We start from the raw sequence: 17092 nt of genomic DNA on the forward strand, positions 1-17092 counted from the left end.
ATGAATGCCTACACATTATCAAAACTCATATACTTTAATGAATATTGTATCAGGTTTTGAAGTATTTCTCTAAATATACCGGGTGCTCACAGTCACTAAATCAAAATGTTCAGTTTGCAAACAAGTGCTCTAAGACACGATGTAGTTACTAATACTAATTTATTTATTTCAGTCAGACTGTTTTCAGAATTACAATGGCAATTTCGAAAAACAAAAAAATCTACAATATTATACACATGTGATTAACAATTTCCCAGGAAAACTCTTTTACCTGGAACTTGTTATATTTTCAAGAGATAGTTCTTGGAATAAAAGGAGGACATTTTACACTTGTACAATTATACACATAGAATATTCCTATAAATTATTCAGTGTTATATGCATTTATTTAATCAATACCAGTGTTTATATTGTTTGAAATCTAATATTTTAAGCAGCACATTTCAATTTTCCTTTTATTAATGAATGCCTATTAATGAACTTCAAACTAGATGTGTGTCCATAGCAGACTGGTACTCCCCTTCCCATCAATGACTCTAGGTGAAATGTTTTTAAGACAACTGAACATAAACTTTCAAGCACTCATATGTTTTTTAAGTCAAGGACCATAACTCTAGTCTGACAGAGTGAAATCCCAAAAACACCAGTGCACCACACATGTCACATGCTATATCAGTCCTCATACATTTTATGACTGTAGGACAAATCCTTTTTGAGATACATGTGACACAAACTTCTATGCCCTTAATAAAGCATATTTTGACAAAGTCATGAGCCATAACTCTGGTAATGCAGAGTGAAATACAAAAGTAAAACACAGCTGCACAAATTCACATGCTGAACAATATTCCTACATGGTTTTATAACTCTAGGTCAAATATTCTTGATATATCAACACAAAGTGTTAAGCATTGAATGTGTATTTTTCACTAAGTTAAGGACCTTAACTCAGGGTCTGGCTGAGTTAAATCCAAAACAGAACAAAAGAGGCTATATAAAATTCCTCTAACATTTTAAAACTCTAAGTCAACTACTTTTTGCGATGCAGACGACACAAACTTTCATGCCTTAAGTTGTTATACAAGGGCTATAACTCTGCTCTGGCCGAGTGAAATCTCAAACAAAACCCCAGGTGCATAACTTCACATGCTGAATAATATTCCTATAGTGTTTCATAATCCTAGGTCAAATACTTTTTGAGATACATAATACACAAACTTCTAGGCCCTTTAATGCATATCTTTGACAAATGCAAGATCCATAACTCTGGTGTGGCTGTGTGAAATCCCAATTAAAACATCAGGTGTATAAAGTCAAATGCTCAAAGACAATCCTATGACTATGAGGTTTGATAATTCTGGGTCAAATACCTTTTGAGAAATGCAAGGCATAGATTCGGACGGACTGACAGATGGAGGGACTAATGGATTAGACAAGACAGACGGACAATGGCAACTCTTAGTCAAAGTGACCACCTCAAAATTTTTGCGGCACAATCACTGACTTAACTCTTGAGGTATATCCATGAACCTGTAGGAAATGGTTTGAATTCTGATTTGTTTTTCATTTAAATCCTTGCAACCATGAAAACTGTAAATAATTATGTGCAATCTGAAAAGCCCTTTTCCTTCCCAGAATTGGCAGTCAGCAGAAGCCCTTTTCACTAATGTGTTTACAAAAGAATAGAATCACCATCAAAATGACTGGCTAACTCTCCCTATCAGTTTAAAACTGATTTTATTTGTAATCTGCTGTCCAACTAAAATAGACTTGGGTGCCTTTTCAAACAAGAATGGATTTAAAATTAAATAATGCTGCAATTACTACTATTGTCAATTTTCCATCATATATCTCAGTGCAACTTTATTATTTGTTTTTATTCACAGAGTACTAGTCCTAGACCGAAACCCGATACCTACTGGTATTAATGGATCGCGATAATTTCATTTTAACGGTACTCGGTAAAATCCAAAAACAGGTAAAGCAGGTGTGTTATCCGATAAGTGGTGTTAATTTGTATATTGTAGTATTTTTAACTCTAAATACGATCCTTTATTCCAAAACAGATTTGTAGTCTTGTGGATAGTGTGTCAGACATCTATTCTTTTTATGTTTGCATGGTGTAGGTTCGAGCCCTTCTTTTTTAGAAATTTATGATTTTTACTTACTCTATTTTGCAGGTTTTTGTTTATATCATCTTTTGTATTTTTTCTTTCATTCTTTTTATTTATGTATTTGTTTAATTATTATTGCAATGTATATAGATTCAATATCTATTCTAATAAGTGATCCTCTGAAAAATGTCAATAAGTACTCAGTATAAGTGCACGAGAAAAATCATGATATAAATAGTTTCACATGAATTCCTTCTCCAGGTAAAAACATGCTGGAAAAATAAAAAAAGCAGCTCGTCCTGTATTTGAACCAGCACCGTAAGCTTACAAATCATACGTGTTAACCACTAGACCACGCTGCAACTTGCATTGGTTTTGCGATACAAGATATTTGTCATATAATGTGTCCACCTGATTCCCTATTTCATTGTTATGGGCTAATCCGGTATTAGTAAATAAAGGCCACAGTTATCGCATTTTGTTAATACTATAAAAGATCCATTCTATCAACTGACCTTCAGTACACGAAGACTAAACATGACTTGTAATTGATATTGATCAGCTGATCAAGTTCATTATTCTTAGTGTCCTAGTTTATGGAGGAAAACAAGTTCTCTATACAAACAACTGCTTAGTATCAATTGAAACATACATGTCAAACAACTATTCAGACACAAATTTACTTTAGGTCATAATAAATTAATTCCTAGATTATCATCCCCACCCGCCCCCTCTTTTTCATGCCGCCCCAACCTTTTTTATTTCTCTCTCTCAAAAAAAAACAACCAAAAATGGTCCTGTATATTTGTTTTAATGCTGCCGCAAAATAAACATGATAAAGTGTGTCGCAAATTAAACTCACGCTCCTCCAATTGAAGAGCACTGTTGTAAATTAACAACTTTCACTATGGTTTTCATAATCGTAGTGGTTTTTCAATGCGAAAGACTCTCAAAGACTGGTTTGGGTGCAATTATTCTGATGCTAATTCATTACTGGATCTATACAATGACTTTATTTTGGGCAGTCTAGATCATAAAGTGCCAAATGATTGTGACGAAACCAGCTGTATACATGCTTCGTTGATCGTTGATGATCTAAAGTTGGTTCATCACAAACGCATGTCAATCCAGCTACTAAATAAAATGTTGAAACACTGATAACATCCAATAGGAGAGTAAAAAAGAAAGTCTTTATTCTGTGTTTGCCATTTGCCTTGACTTGTGCTCGGGGTCGATTTATATGTAAATAGCTGTCATTTTGAATATTAAAGGCTTGATTTTGTGAGTTTAATCTGAAATGTATCTCATGTTGATAAAAAGAACCCTTCAGCTAAAATCATAGGAGTCTGTATGTACACTTTTGCTAATTTCAGGAGTCAAAATCCTTACTTCCGAGTCAAATGGAATCCCTTCGTACAGTTGTTTTAAAAATAAAAAATAAATTCCCCCCCCCCTTCTTTTTAAACAAAATTTAGATGATAATCTAGGAATTAATTTATTATGGCCTTAACAAAATATTTATATTTTGTCTTATATACTAAAATTTTCTGTGGGAGGGGCTACATTACATTATGAAGGTATGTTAAAAAGGGGGAAAACAGAAACTTTCGTTCCACTGTAATTAAGACAAAGAGTTTTCGCACAAGAAGTTCAATCAATCCAATGTAAAGCTTGACAAGAGTATATTATGAAGTATTTTATCAACTATTTCTTGATCTACTTATTTTTATAACATTTATTAAGTACTACCAACTATTGGCTCTCTGTTATTATCTTTGCTTTATCAGGAAGGGTTTAAGAAGTTTATATATATAAACTTGTCTATAATCATATCCATCATAATACTTCAGATGTGAGTACATATAATCCCCATGTAAAACTGAAAAAAAGCTCAACTTTGTATTTCTCTCAATCAATATTGACTTACACATATACATGTAGCACTAGTAGATCTCATTATATTCTGGCTGTTGTCAGAACCATTTATTTTGTAAAATCTGATTTTCTTGATTACTTCAATGAGACCTGACATGTTTGAAACAATATATACATTTTACTTATGATCTAGCTAACCCAAATAGCTTCTTGAAAGTAATTCTTGAATGTACATAAAAACTGTATATAAAAGAGGCACCTTGTCTCCTTTGTTTAAACTTGGAAGATAAAACGAAAATGATGTATACCTGTCCAGGATGATCCCATTTCTGTGTGAACTCTTCTTTTGCCTTGGCAAGAAACTCTTTGACTGAAAATACAGAAATAAATTGTTATATTAACCATTTTCATATTATCTTACCTAATGCAAAAATGCAGAATAAAACGATCAAACTAAGGACACTAAAGTCTTGTGCTAACCAAAAGGGGCATGATGGCACTAGGTCACAAACAGGAGTTTCACAGCTGATTTGAAGAAGTGTGGTAAATGGTCGCCAAAGGAAAATATCTGTAAAATTATCTTATAATTGAGCCAGTGGTTGACAGGGAGATCTTTTCCAGTATGAACACATGTATTTGCATTTTTTCTGCATTTATAACATCGTATCTCATATGGCAGCTTTTGATGGTATAGGAAGACCCAAGGAGCCCCTGTTTACTCGTTATTTCATCAAAGTAAGGCACCTTGGTAGAACTACCAACCTTCCATAAGCCAGCTGGATGGTTTCCTCACATGACAAAATTCGTATCCCAAAACAACATTTCAAACTTATATTGGCGATCTAGGCAAGTGATTCAAAGTCAGCAAGCTTAACCACTCAGCCACATAAGTCCCTATACATACAGAAACCACTATACATGAACAATACACAGTATGTAGGAAAAAGTGACTACTTCCTCTGGTGGCCATGTTTTTTGACAAACCAGAATAATTTGAAAAAAAAAAAAAAAAAATACAGGATCACCCAAGAAACATTTCTGTGAAATAGTTTCAAATTTAGACTTTTCTGTTTTATTTTTTTGCAGCCATTTTTTTTTTTTTTTGAGGAAACAAAAGAATTTAATTGAACAATACGGGAGGAAGAAACATTTCTAAGAAAATGTTTCAAAAATGAAACCACAATTCAAAACATCTTCTGAAAACATAATTTTTTTATATATATATATATATTTCAAAATTGGGCCAGAGCTTAAAGGAGATGTTTTGTTTTTTTTTAAGATTTTTACTTTTTTATTTTCAAACCTACCAGTCATGTTAATTAAACAATTAAGCAATCAAACAATATGCATCATGGTAGACAGTCACCCAAGGAACATTTGTAGGCTATATACCAATAAAAGAAATTGTTCTTTGTTTCATATAAAATTCAGCTACTTCAGAACAATTTTGTTACAGTTTCTAGATTTTCACTCCGTCATAGACCTTTTTTCCACAAGATATTCCATACATTTGCTTCAAGAAAACGAAAAGAAAAAGGGGTGTTGAATAGTATGCAGTGAAATGCAAGTCAACTGAAGTCAGGTACCCTCGTACTGCCGCATTTCAGAAAGCAGTCTGCAGAATAAACACCCTACTTTCGTTTTCAAGTAAACAACTCAAAAACATGCGAATATTAGCAAGAAAAGTGTCCTTTTTTATGTAAAATTCATTCCATGAGTGAAATAATGCCTATTTGGCCCCCGATTTACTCGCAGATGCTCGAAAAATGGAAAAATTAGGATCTATTTATTAGGGACTTCTTTCGACTACACCACGGAAGCACATTTTTGACCGAATTACTGTGACCAGTTCTGTATTTTAGATACGGTATATTTTTATTATGAAAATCAATAAAATAACATTAAGTCATTATTTTATCAGAGTGCCCTTACCTTTCTACAGTTTATTACTTATCTAGAAATAATTATAGCTAAACATATGTGCATTTGATTTGGTCTGCTACTTCAAAAGATATTCCAGACAGAATTTGATATGGTAATAATTTAATTAGTAAGTGTTAATTAGTATCAGAAAGTAATAAGCCACTGGAGTAGACAAGTACTGGTCAGGTTTTAATCTATGCATGTGTGATATGATTGGTTGAAGTAAGAGGTATGTGTGGTGTTATTGGTTGAAGTATGAAGTGGGTGTGAATGATAGGTTGCAGAGTTTGGAGGGAAAGTTGAAAGAAGTCAGTTTGGAGTTTGAGTTAGATTTAGGTTTTTGTTTTAGGCACCACAGTCAAAATTAGTCAAAATTGATATTTGAATATTTTAGGCAAGAAATACTTTGGAAACTTCGAGAATAATAAATTATTATGTACTATGAATTGATAAATTGGAATTATTGAATTTTAAGTGATATAATATTATTATTTAGAATGGAATAAAAGAATATTAGAACTCTACCACTTGTTTAATAATAGCTAATTTCCCCAAGAAAAATGGACCCCGGTTACATTACTGCATTATAACCTGTAAGGAATTATTTCAATATCAAGCTTCTGAATTTTTCAAGAATTGTGCTCATGGTGAGCTAAAAATAGTTCTATTAACTTTTGTGAATCTTGAATTTCATGAGCTGATTAAAGAAATTACATAACACTTCACACAGCCTGACTGGTAAAAACAGTTTTCATTATCATACTGGCACACTCTGGTTTCTCCTTTAAGAGTAATTGGTAGTGTATATTTTTGCAATGTTGACAGGCAACAAAACAAAGACTGAGAAAATATTGGTAAAATAGAGGGATGCTTCTGGTAGTACGATATAGCATTTAAAAACACAAAAGTGGAATTCATTGACTTGGCACATACCTCATCTTAGTAGTGAACATTCCTAAGACTTTTCTTAAATCACTGGCAAGTAGCTGTTGACAAAAGGCATGCACAAGATAATTTTTCTCATCTCCTCTTGGGAGGGATGGGAGGCTTCCTATTAAGTTTTCCTGAATATCGGGGCAGCTGCAGAACACTATGGACAAGGATGATAATATTGTGCAATAATTATAATGCTGAATAATCAAAGAGCAATAACTCACTGAAAAATCAGCATATGTGCATCTCTTGAGAGTGAAGCTTCCTATAAATTTTTGGTTGAATTCCAGCCCAAGGTTGCTGAGAAATACGATGGAAAAGGATGACGCTAAAGTTAAACAAAATTAAATAATCAACGAGCAATAACTCAGTGAAAAATCTTCAGACTTGAACACAAAGACACAATGTACACCTCCTCATGGCACTGAAGCTTCCTAATAAGTTTTGCTGAATTCCTGCATGCTGTTGCTAAGCAATATTCTGGACAAGAAATTGTGCTATATAGTAGACTAATGTTGAATAATCAAAGGGAAATTACTATGTAAAAAATCCTCTGACCAAATATGTGCATCTCCTCTTGGGAAAAGGCTTACTATGAAGTTTCGCTAGCGGTTGCTGAGGAATACCTGTACTCCAGAAAAGGATAACATTAGAATTTACTGATGATGAGTAATCAAAGGGCAATACCTCTGTGAAAAATCTCCAAACTGGAACATAAAGACAATAATGTGCACCTCCTCTGTTGTTGCTTGTAGTTTTATTTATACTCGCTGCCGGGAGTCCCATATGAGCGACTCCCATCTTGGGAGTGAAGTTTCCTATAAAGTTTCACTGAATTCTAGCGAGTGGTTGCTGAGGAATACTCTGGAAACGGGGCTTTTTTTCCCTTCTTTAAAAGGGGCCGAACATCGGCCCCTGCAAAATCCAAAATTGCACTTTTTTTTCACAAAGCAGCAGAAAAAAGTCATGATTTTGTGCAGATTCCACCAATTATTGGGGCTTTTAAATTTTGTTGTTTATGTTCCAGTAAACTTGATGTTGAACAATATCAAATTTGTGACTATTTTAATCAAATATTATTTAAAGTGATTTATCAGTGGTGTGTCCAGTATAGTACCAAAGTGAAACGAAAATTCAAATTTATACAGGGAGTAATGATAAACAAGCGCGCTAGTGGTTGTGTTTCCTGTTTCAAAATATTGAGAACAGAAAATACTTCACACAAGGCTTTCCACAGCTTAAAAGCAACAGTTACATTTATTTCATATTGGTATTAGAAAAAATAAGTAGAAATTAAGACACACTAACATTCTCCAAAAATATCAGTGGCTAAAATCGTAAAAACATGAATGTAATCCAGGGTATAACCGTATATTCCTGATAATGAATTCAATGTGTTTCAGTATTTGCATTTTTTCCTTGCTGAAAATGAAATTTATGTTCATGAATTACTGATTAAGACCTTTTTATATGTTTCCTATTTCTATTCACAAATTTGTAGAATTGCCAATAATTTTTTCCCAAATGCCGCGCTATTTTTCACAAACTGACCAGGCCCAGGCCCCTTCACAATTTTGGCTAAAAAAGCCATGGGAGAAGAAATGGTGCTAAATAGTATACTAATGTTGAATAATCAAAGGGCAATAACATCTGACCGGGAAATGAAAACATCATGCACATCTCCACTTGGAAGTGAAGCTTCATATGATTATGAAGTTTCACTCACTTCCAGCAAGTAGTTATCTAAGTAATACTCCAGACAAAAATTCTGGGAGTCCAGAAAGACAGACTGATGGGGACTTACATGCTTCCACTTTCGGGAAGCACTAGACTATCTCCTAGACTATGATATATATATTTTTTTTAATTTTTATTTTTAAAATTGTGAATGTAGCCAGTCTATATATCCTATGTCCCAATATCATAATAATACAACCAGTTCTCTGCGAAAATCTCTAAAATAGACAAGTTTGCATTTGTCACTATCACATAAAATAAGAGAAAAATTACAAAAGTTGAAATTTTGTGACAAATTCTTTATTCAATATCAGTCTAGTGACCAGTCTAGGGAAGCATAAAATTGAAAAAAAATCACAAGACAGAAAAAAATTGAAATGGATTGTTTCAAGTGTACATGTACTTGCACATAAATACAAAGGTCTAGTAATTAAGGTGTAGGCCCCTCAACCCTCACGTTGTGGGTTCGAGCCCCACTGAGGTCAGTTTTTTCTGGAAGAAGACTCAAGAGAGATTCAAATAAGCTTGAAGCTTTCATCATAACCAAGCTGAAACAAGTTAGTATAAACTAAATGCTTATGACTACACTAACCTGCTTCACTATACTAGTGTTATTTCTAGAGCTCAAAAAGGGCAGGGTGCTGTCTAAAAGGGGCAGGGTGCTGCCAAAAAGGGGCATAGTGCCGTTTTAAACTGGAAAGTTACGCAGCAGTAGTTCATTTCTAGAGGTTATAGTTATGCTTTATACACTTATGATTTTTGTGCACATATTTTAAAGGTTATCATTTAATAACAGATTTATGACATATTTTACCAAATAATGGTAGAGCAACAGAGTTTACAAAAGTTAACATTACTTTTTTTTGTCAAACCATTCATTGAAGCTTTTTTCTCAAAAAATATTACCAAGGATGTCAACTTATTCATATGGATAATTATGATATATAGCGGAGGATTTTTATATGTTATATGTGTCTAATAAGCTTGAAGCCAAGATCATGTTACAACATAATAAAAACTAAAATGTATCAAAATTTATGTCATATTAATTCGGTCTTTCATCAATATTTCATCAACAGAAAAGTGCTATAAAAGTTTGTAAAAAATGTATCCAAAATGTACTATCCGGATACTGGTACACTTTTGGAATGACATGTGAATGTGGTTTTTGTTCAGTTTACTTGACTCACTAAGGTAAACCAGAGATAATTCCTCAAATTATGATGATACTTATCATAAAAAGTAACAGTGATATTTAGCTTCTTTGAAGGAATAATTGAAAATTTGCATGTTGTTGTTGTTGTTGATCTGTTTTTGACCGGAAGGTCATGGCGATGACTGACGCCAATGAACACATGTGCTGTTGTCGTCTTCTCGGTACTGTATTCTCCAGGTACTTTTACTCATGTTACTTAATTTACATAGCTTGAGGGACGTTGTTTTTAGTTTTAAAATCTCTTCGTTTTCACTAAGAAATTTTGAAAGGCAGCGGCTATACCCTCTCTAACTGACACAGGAGCCTCTTCAATCTCTCCAGCTAATACTTTTAGAGTAACTGGCCCACACTTAATATAATTTCTGTGGAGCAAATCCTCCACAGTTTCCACCATTTCAATCCTCATACTGTTGTATCTTTCACAATCAAATATAAAGTGTTCCACTGTCTCTGCAACCCCGCAGTGATCACACTCCGGAACCTGTTCCACATTAATCTTGGCCATATGATGGTTTAATCTACAGTCTCCACTGATCATTTGGTTGAATATACTGAATGTGTTGCGACTGAATTCCCCAAATAAATCCCTGGTTCCTACAGATGTGTATATTTCCTGTGTTTTGTCAACTTTATCGGAGTGTATATACTTGTTGTTCCATTTTTGCTTAACCTTTTCTTTCATAATTCTAACTGCATCCCTTGAGTCTAACATTCCTGTCCCTTCATCTGTACTGTCAATCATGCTTTTTGCTGCTAACTTTGCTTGTTGATCTGCAAGTTCATTGCCTTTCAGACCTTTGTGGCCAGGTATCCAGTGTACCGTTACTGTTGCATGTTGTTGTTGTTTGCATACGACATCGGGTGTAATTAGAATCGTGAACGGATATCTTTAACTTATTTTTGCTTTCAAAATTCATTAAAATTTGTGGATTTTCTAGTAAAAATGAAGGTAGGATTAGACTGCAAAGATATATTCTTATTATACTAAACAATGGTTTAATTTACAGCTTGCATGATGAAATTATTCAGGGCGCTTTTCACGTGCTCAGTAATCAGCTGGCCGCTTACGGATAATTTATTAATTGGCGCTTTTTTGACAGTACACATAATCAATACTTTATCAATTAATCATAACACCTCACTGATTCTCGTTACCTGTGTGCACTTGCCGTGACGTAATTTGCTGATCAAAAAATCAGCGAGGCATGTCTACAGGATAAAGGGCGGGATTTAGCAGAAGATCAAAGGCAGGAGGGCACATTATAAGGGCAGCGTGGCGGCAATTAAAAAGGGCAGGGCAGGGCGCCCCGCTGCGTCGCTCTAGAAATAACACTACTATACAGTGAAAAGAGCTGATCAATTTCATCTGACATGTGTGATCAGACCTCTAACACTTCAAACTTGATTTTCTATTCAAATCAATGTAATTTATGTGTATACATACAAACTTATAAAGCCTCTCTAATGTAACTTCAAACCCTGTTGTTTGGATTGAACATTCATTTATTTTTCAACGCTAGTTAGGTTATATACATTGGTGAATTAGCCCAACCAGTTATTCAGTTTTAACCTGTTCTCCACAAATAAATGCCAACTTCTCCACCAAATTGTGTCAATCATTCAATGAATCCAAAAAATATATTAGGCCTCACCAAATTAAAAAGTTGTTCATCGGATTTGCCGCTCGTATATTTTCAGAAACACAAAAAAAATATTTTTGTTTTGTTTTTGTCTTGCGCTCGCCCCATTGAAAAAAATCAGTCCAAAATTTTTTGGTGCGCTACTTTTTACGGACGTAAAAGTGTATAAATGCTTATAACTCCAGTCCTAGATTGTTCTCAAATGGATTTTAATCAAAATAAATACATACTACGCACACATCGTCTATAATAAATCATAACACTTATATTTAGTTGCATTAAAGTTGTTTCCCCTTTATGCAGTTACGCCATTTTCTTCAAATGTTTACCAAATTACATGCTACAAAAAATCGATTTATTTCATTGAAAACTGGATGAAGAAAAACATACTAATTTATTTGATAACATCAATCTACATTATTTTGGTAAGGGTAAATACTTATTGGTGCATGTCACTTATCTGTTTTCTGTTTTTCCTGTCCAAATGATCAGCATTTGCATACGAAAGTTGGTGGGGTAAGGAATTTACATTATGAGTTGTTTTCAGAACAGTTTCGATTTTCAAATTTTCCAGTCATTTAGTAGACTAATGTTAATCCATTTCAGACTTTAATTGAGACTTTGTTTCAACAAATGTAATATGTTATGAAAGTTTAAAGTTAGAAAAAGAGCTGTACATAAGACATCATGCTCGACTTTTCTAAATCAGAGCTTTGCCAGTAAAAGGGGCATAATAGTCTGAAGCTTTGAAAGTACAGAGCTATTGGTCATAATATAAAACTTAATTAAAGATATTCTATGTTAAAAAGGGACATAACTCTGTCTAGATTAAGACTTAAGAGTGTTTCTCCAGGTGTAGACTTTGACAGTAAATAACTGTTCTAAGTTTCAAATCAGAAGCTTTAATAGATCTAGTAACACTCACATAGATATTTGATGTATCAAAAACTTTGTAAAGTCAGCTAAGAATGCTACATTTTCATAGCAGTAAATATTCAAATCACATATGTATGTGATAAGTATGGTGTAAGGTTATGCATTGTTGTTTATTACACATTTTCTAACAGCATTTTCAAAACATGCATTATTTGATTACAGTGTACTGTATGACAATGTTATTACGTTTTTTTCACGAGTTCGCTTTGTTGTGCGTCTGCAGGTCAGATTTACTAAATCCCTGGGGACTTACTTTTTAATCTAAAAGGGCTATACATTCTATTTTAAGGTTTTTATTAGTCAGTCGAGAGCCAAATGAAGACAAATATATTTCTTCGCTCTTCGCTCGCTCCTGATTTTCTCAAAAACCTAAAAAAATATTTAAATTATTTTTTCGCTCGCCGCCTCAATTTTTTCAGAAAAAAATCCGATGAACAACTTATCAATTTGGTGTGGCCTTATGTAATTTAAACAATCGTGGAGTATACTAAATGAGCAGCATAACCATGGCAAAGAAGTTTTTGTAGGAAATTTATTCAGTTACATAAATCCAAATTTCTACCTCTCCCCTCTGACTTAAAATCTCTGTAAAATATCACACAGACCAGTGACAAATGAAATGTGTACTACTGTTATGTTTCTCCACTCCTTCCCTTCTGGCTGGTGCATCATTTAAGAAAAATACATTACGTAGCCTGTATTTAAAAGGCAGCAGTTTTTTTTAATAACAACAGAATCTACATAACAGTAGAAATATCTGGTGCTACAGTTTACTGTTTAGTGATACTGCAATCAATTAATTTGAATTCATGTATTTTCTTTTTACTTAAGTTTGTTAACAATCTGCCATATATCAACTTCTCTGGCAATTTTAAGCACAACTAGAACTGATGCAAATATCGAAGATTTAAAAGAATGTATGAAACAAACCAAAATAACTGGTTAAGTTATTAGATATACACAAAAACCAAGGCAACATAATTTTCACACAACAAAAGCATACCATTTTCAGCTGGGTCACCCTTTTTGGCTGTGGCAGAATTACCCATTATAAAACTATTTGTAATTCCAAACTTTTGTTACTTGTATGAACAATATCAATAAATAAAATTCTCCAAATATCCCTTTTCTAAGTCTAACTCTGAGTGTTATCCATTGAACCACTAATCTATGCAAACTACAGGTTGACAAGATTGTGTATTCATGCAATGTAATAATTTATGTACAATCTTCTTGCATATATTTTAACATTTAAATCACACTGGCCATATTCTGGTGTTTTATTTTAACAAAATACCACAACAAAATATAGCACATTATCTGATCGAGCAAAATGTTATGCGAAATTATGTTTTTACTTGCGGACTACTTTCTCTGCGGATGATCGGGAATATGTGTAGTTGTAAAGGTGATTTTATTGACAGGCGTGTTGCTATAAATAGATTTAATGTGCAATTTCCGAGACCGACGAACAGCAAAATATGCATCAAATGTGTTTATAGACAAAACATTCATAGTAAAGACAAATGATAACTAGAACAACTTCATTTCAATAATATCAGTGTGTGCTACGAATTGTAACGATACGAATTATTACTGTGCAATTCTCAATAGGAAACAAGATATTTTTCTGTCTTTCAAATAAGGTATATTTTGCAAACAAAGAAATGAATCCCTTGTTTCAGTCCTTACAGAAAGGATCTAAATTCTTTTCATATTCGCTTTCTTCTTTATCTTTCTTCCCCATTGCAAATAAAAAGCATTGGATTTGTGCAGACGAATCGCTTTTTCCAAGAGTATACTCTTCTAAGGGAGATAACTTTAGGTTTTTGTAATGACCGAGAGCTTACGTATACTCTCCCGTCCTTTTGAATTTCGTACTTTTCGATTATTTTCTCCGTCTAAAACAATTTTTATCGCATGTACGAATCACTGGGTCAACACATCAATACTTACTTCGTAATAGGCTATCAAAACTTCGTGACATAATGACACAATGATGGACGGACAGACAGACGGACAGCAATATCTAAATACATGGGCGTAGGAGCGAGTTTAACTTTGGGGGGGGGGGGGGGGGGGGGGGGGGGGCAAACCTTTTCGACCGGCAGCGAGGGGGGGGAGGCAAGGTATCCCCGGTGCATAATTCATGACAAAGCCTTGTACAGGGGCCAAATGGGCCATAGGCCCCCTCAAGCCTCTGTGTTTTAGCAATCATTGAGTTATTCTGATGATACACATACGGCTAGGCACTGAACTGTCTTAATCAGTCATATTATGTATTGTTCTAATTAAGTGTGCTATTTTTTTACATTCTTCTGTTGAAGCCCTGGACATACAATCAATTAGCGCTGCATTTGTCTAATTGTGATATAAAGTTGTGGAAATATCATTTCCCTAGAATTGAAAATGAAAAACAAAAAATACATAACGTTTACATGCGTAAACAGGCTTAATAGTTAGGCCTACATAGATTTTGCAGACACCCAAACCGGAACTGTAGTGATTGCGCTGAATGATATAATATTTTATAAAATGTAATCAAACAATCCTTGGCATGGCGCGTACAGATTTCAGTACTGACACTACGGAAAGAGACAAGTTAGAATACAAGGGAAGGCCAAATGCAAATCAGAAATCAGGTAGAAAAGAATAATATGATGCTAACTAAGTAAGTAAATGTTATATTAGACCGCAAGTTATATCTCTTTTCCAAAATATTGGGGGGGGGGGGGGGGGGGGCAAACTATAGTTGGGTCCCCCCTCCCCTAGCTTGGGGGGGGGGGGGGGGGGCTGGCCCCCGCTGCCCCTCCCCCCCCTGCTCCTACGCCTATGAAATATGTCCCCAACTACATGTGGGAGACATAATAAAAGCATTGTTTACACTCTACGGACAACATCTTTTACATAATCATCATAAAACTTTGCCAGAATTTTCGTCTCTGTCAAGTATGAAACTATATTATCTGAATCTGAAATCAAATACTAGGACTCGCAAACAGAATTTTGTTGAACATTTGTAGAAAAAGTGGCTAAGTACAAAAAGGGGCATAATTTGAGCAAAATGATAGAGTTATGTAACCTATGTCACTAAGTTGATATTACTATGGCATATTAGTGTGTTAAGTTTCATTTAGTTGTGAGATAGATCTACTTACTCGGTCACAATCGCGAAAAAAATGTCTAGGTAGGCCTATAAAAAGGACATGATTTCATCAAAATGAAAGCAATAGTTGCGGAACTTATGTCATTTAGTTGATTTAATCATGGTGAAGGCATGTGAAGTATGTGCTTTCCGAGAATCGTTAACAAGGTTTATATATACAACGCCGACGCCGACGACATAGCTTCTTCTCCTGAGCTCTCGCCGCGTGCACGTCGCGGAGAAGGCATGCGGCTCCACCGGAAGTCATCATAACTATATTGAGGACAGCTGGTGGAGTCTCAACCAAGGGCGGGAGCTGTGGCCGTAAGAAGGGCGGTACCTCCCCAGCAACGTTATTGTCATTTTCATCGAACGACGAATATGCTACTCCACATGGACTACGACAGCGGCATGACAAGACGCCCGTTGCGGCTCTAGGATCGGCGACGATTCTCGCCCATATGGGACTCCCGACGGCGAATATAAACCTAACTACACACACACAGGTAACATAGCAATAGCTCTTGTGACATATGTCACTGCTACTTCTCCAAACAATGTAATATGTTAGCTTTAAAGAGGCAATTTATCTCCGACTATATTATATGAATTATCATGATTAATACCAGTTATCAAACGTACCTCATCTCCATCCATTTAACACCGTTGCACGAAACTATTATTTATTTCCATGGTTATGTTAAAAGAAAAATATGCACGATTTAGGCTATAAAAAGATATTTTCTAGCATTTTTGTTCAAATGAAAATGCTCTGAATAGAAGGGGGGGGGGGGGGGGGGGGGAAACACCACGACATTATATTTCGCAATTATTTTAACGTTTTCCGAATACATTTAAGAAATGAAATGATTTTTTTTCGGTGTTCATGCAAAATGAACGACAGAATAGGATCGGTAAATCAATGAATCGCGGTGTTCATGCGAAATCCTATCCGATCCTATTCTGTCGTTCATTTCGCATGAACACCGAAAAAAATAGTTTCATTTCTTATATTTACATTATATTTCCTTTCCATTTGTAAACAAGATAATATTATAAATTGCACGTATTTTGTTGCATTTAACATTAAAATCAGCTTCCCGGCCATTCTGTTCACCAGACGAAACAACTGCGACGTCATCTAAGGAACGTTCTCCCTGACTATACGCGCACGTCGTCAAAACAGCGGCCTGTTATCACTTAGCAGCGATAACGTTAATTTCGCGCTTTTCCCTTTGCTGTTCATATGAAATGAACGTCATAATTTTCAATGGAAAAGTATAGGGCGAATGTAAATATTTAAGAAATGAAATGATTCTTTTTGGGTGTTCATGCGAAATGAACAACATAATAGGATCGGCAATTTGCCGATCCCATCCGTCGTGCATTTCGCATGAACACCGAAAAAAATAGTTTCATTTCTTATATTTACATCATATTTCCTTTCCATTTATAAACAAGATAATATTACAAATTGACATATTTTGTGGCATTTAACATTAAAATCAGCTTCCCGGCCATTCTGTTCACCACACGGAACAACTGCTACGTCATCTAAGGAACGTTCTCCCTG

The 17092-nt window shown here is 34.6% G+C and overlaps 1 protein-coding gene across 8 annotated transcripts in view; it reads right to left on the minus strand.

The window, feature by feature from the left end:
- The window catches only part of LOC123525237 (cAMP-dependent protein kinase catalytic subunit 1), a 290456-nt gene that overhangs the window by 35420 nt on the left and 237944 nt on the right, over positions 1-17092 (minus strand). For 5 of the 8 annotated variants that reach the window (XM_045304109.2, XM_045304107.2, XM_045304112.2 and 2 more), the window contains one exon: positions 4298-4359. In XM_045304109.2, coding sequence (XP_045160044.1) covers positions 4298-4359 — 62 coding nt within the window. Of the gene's footprint in view, positions 1-4297; positions 4360-13377; positions 13643-14066; positions 14174-17092 lie in introns of those variants that run through there. The other 3 variants (XM_045304111.2, XM_045304115.2, XM_045304114.2) reach the window with 3 other exon arrangements.

Source organism: Mercenaria mercenaria, chromosome 3, assembly GCF_021730395.1.
Source record: "Mercenaria mercenaria strain notata chromosome 3, MADL_Memer_1, whole genome shotgun sequence".
Lineage (NCBI taxonomy): Eukaryota > Metazoa > Mollusca > Bivalvia > Venerida > Veneridae > Mercenaria > Mercenaria mercenaria.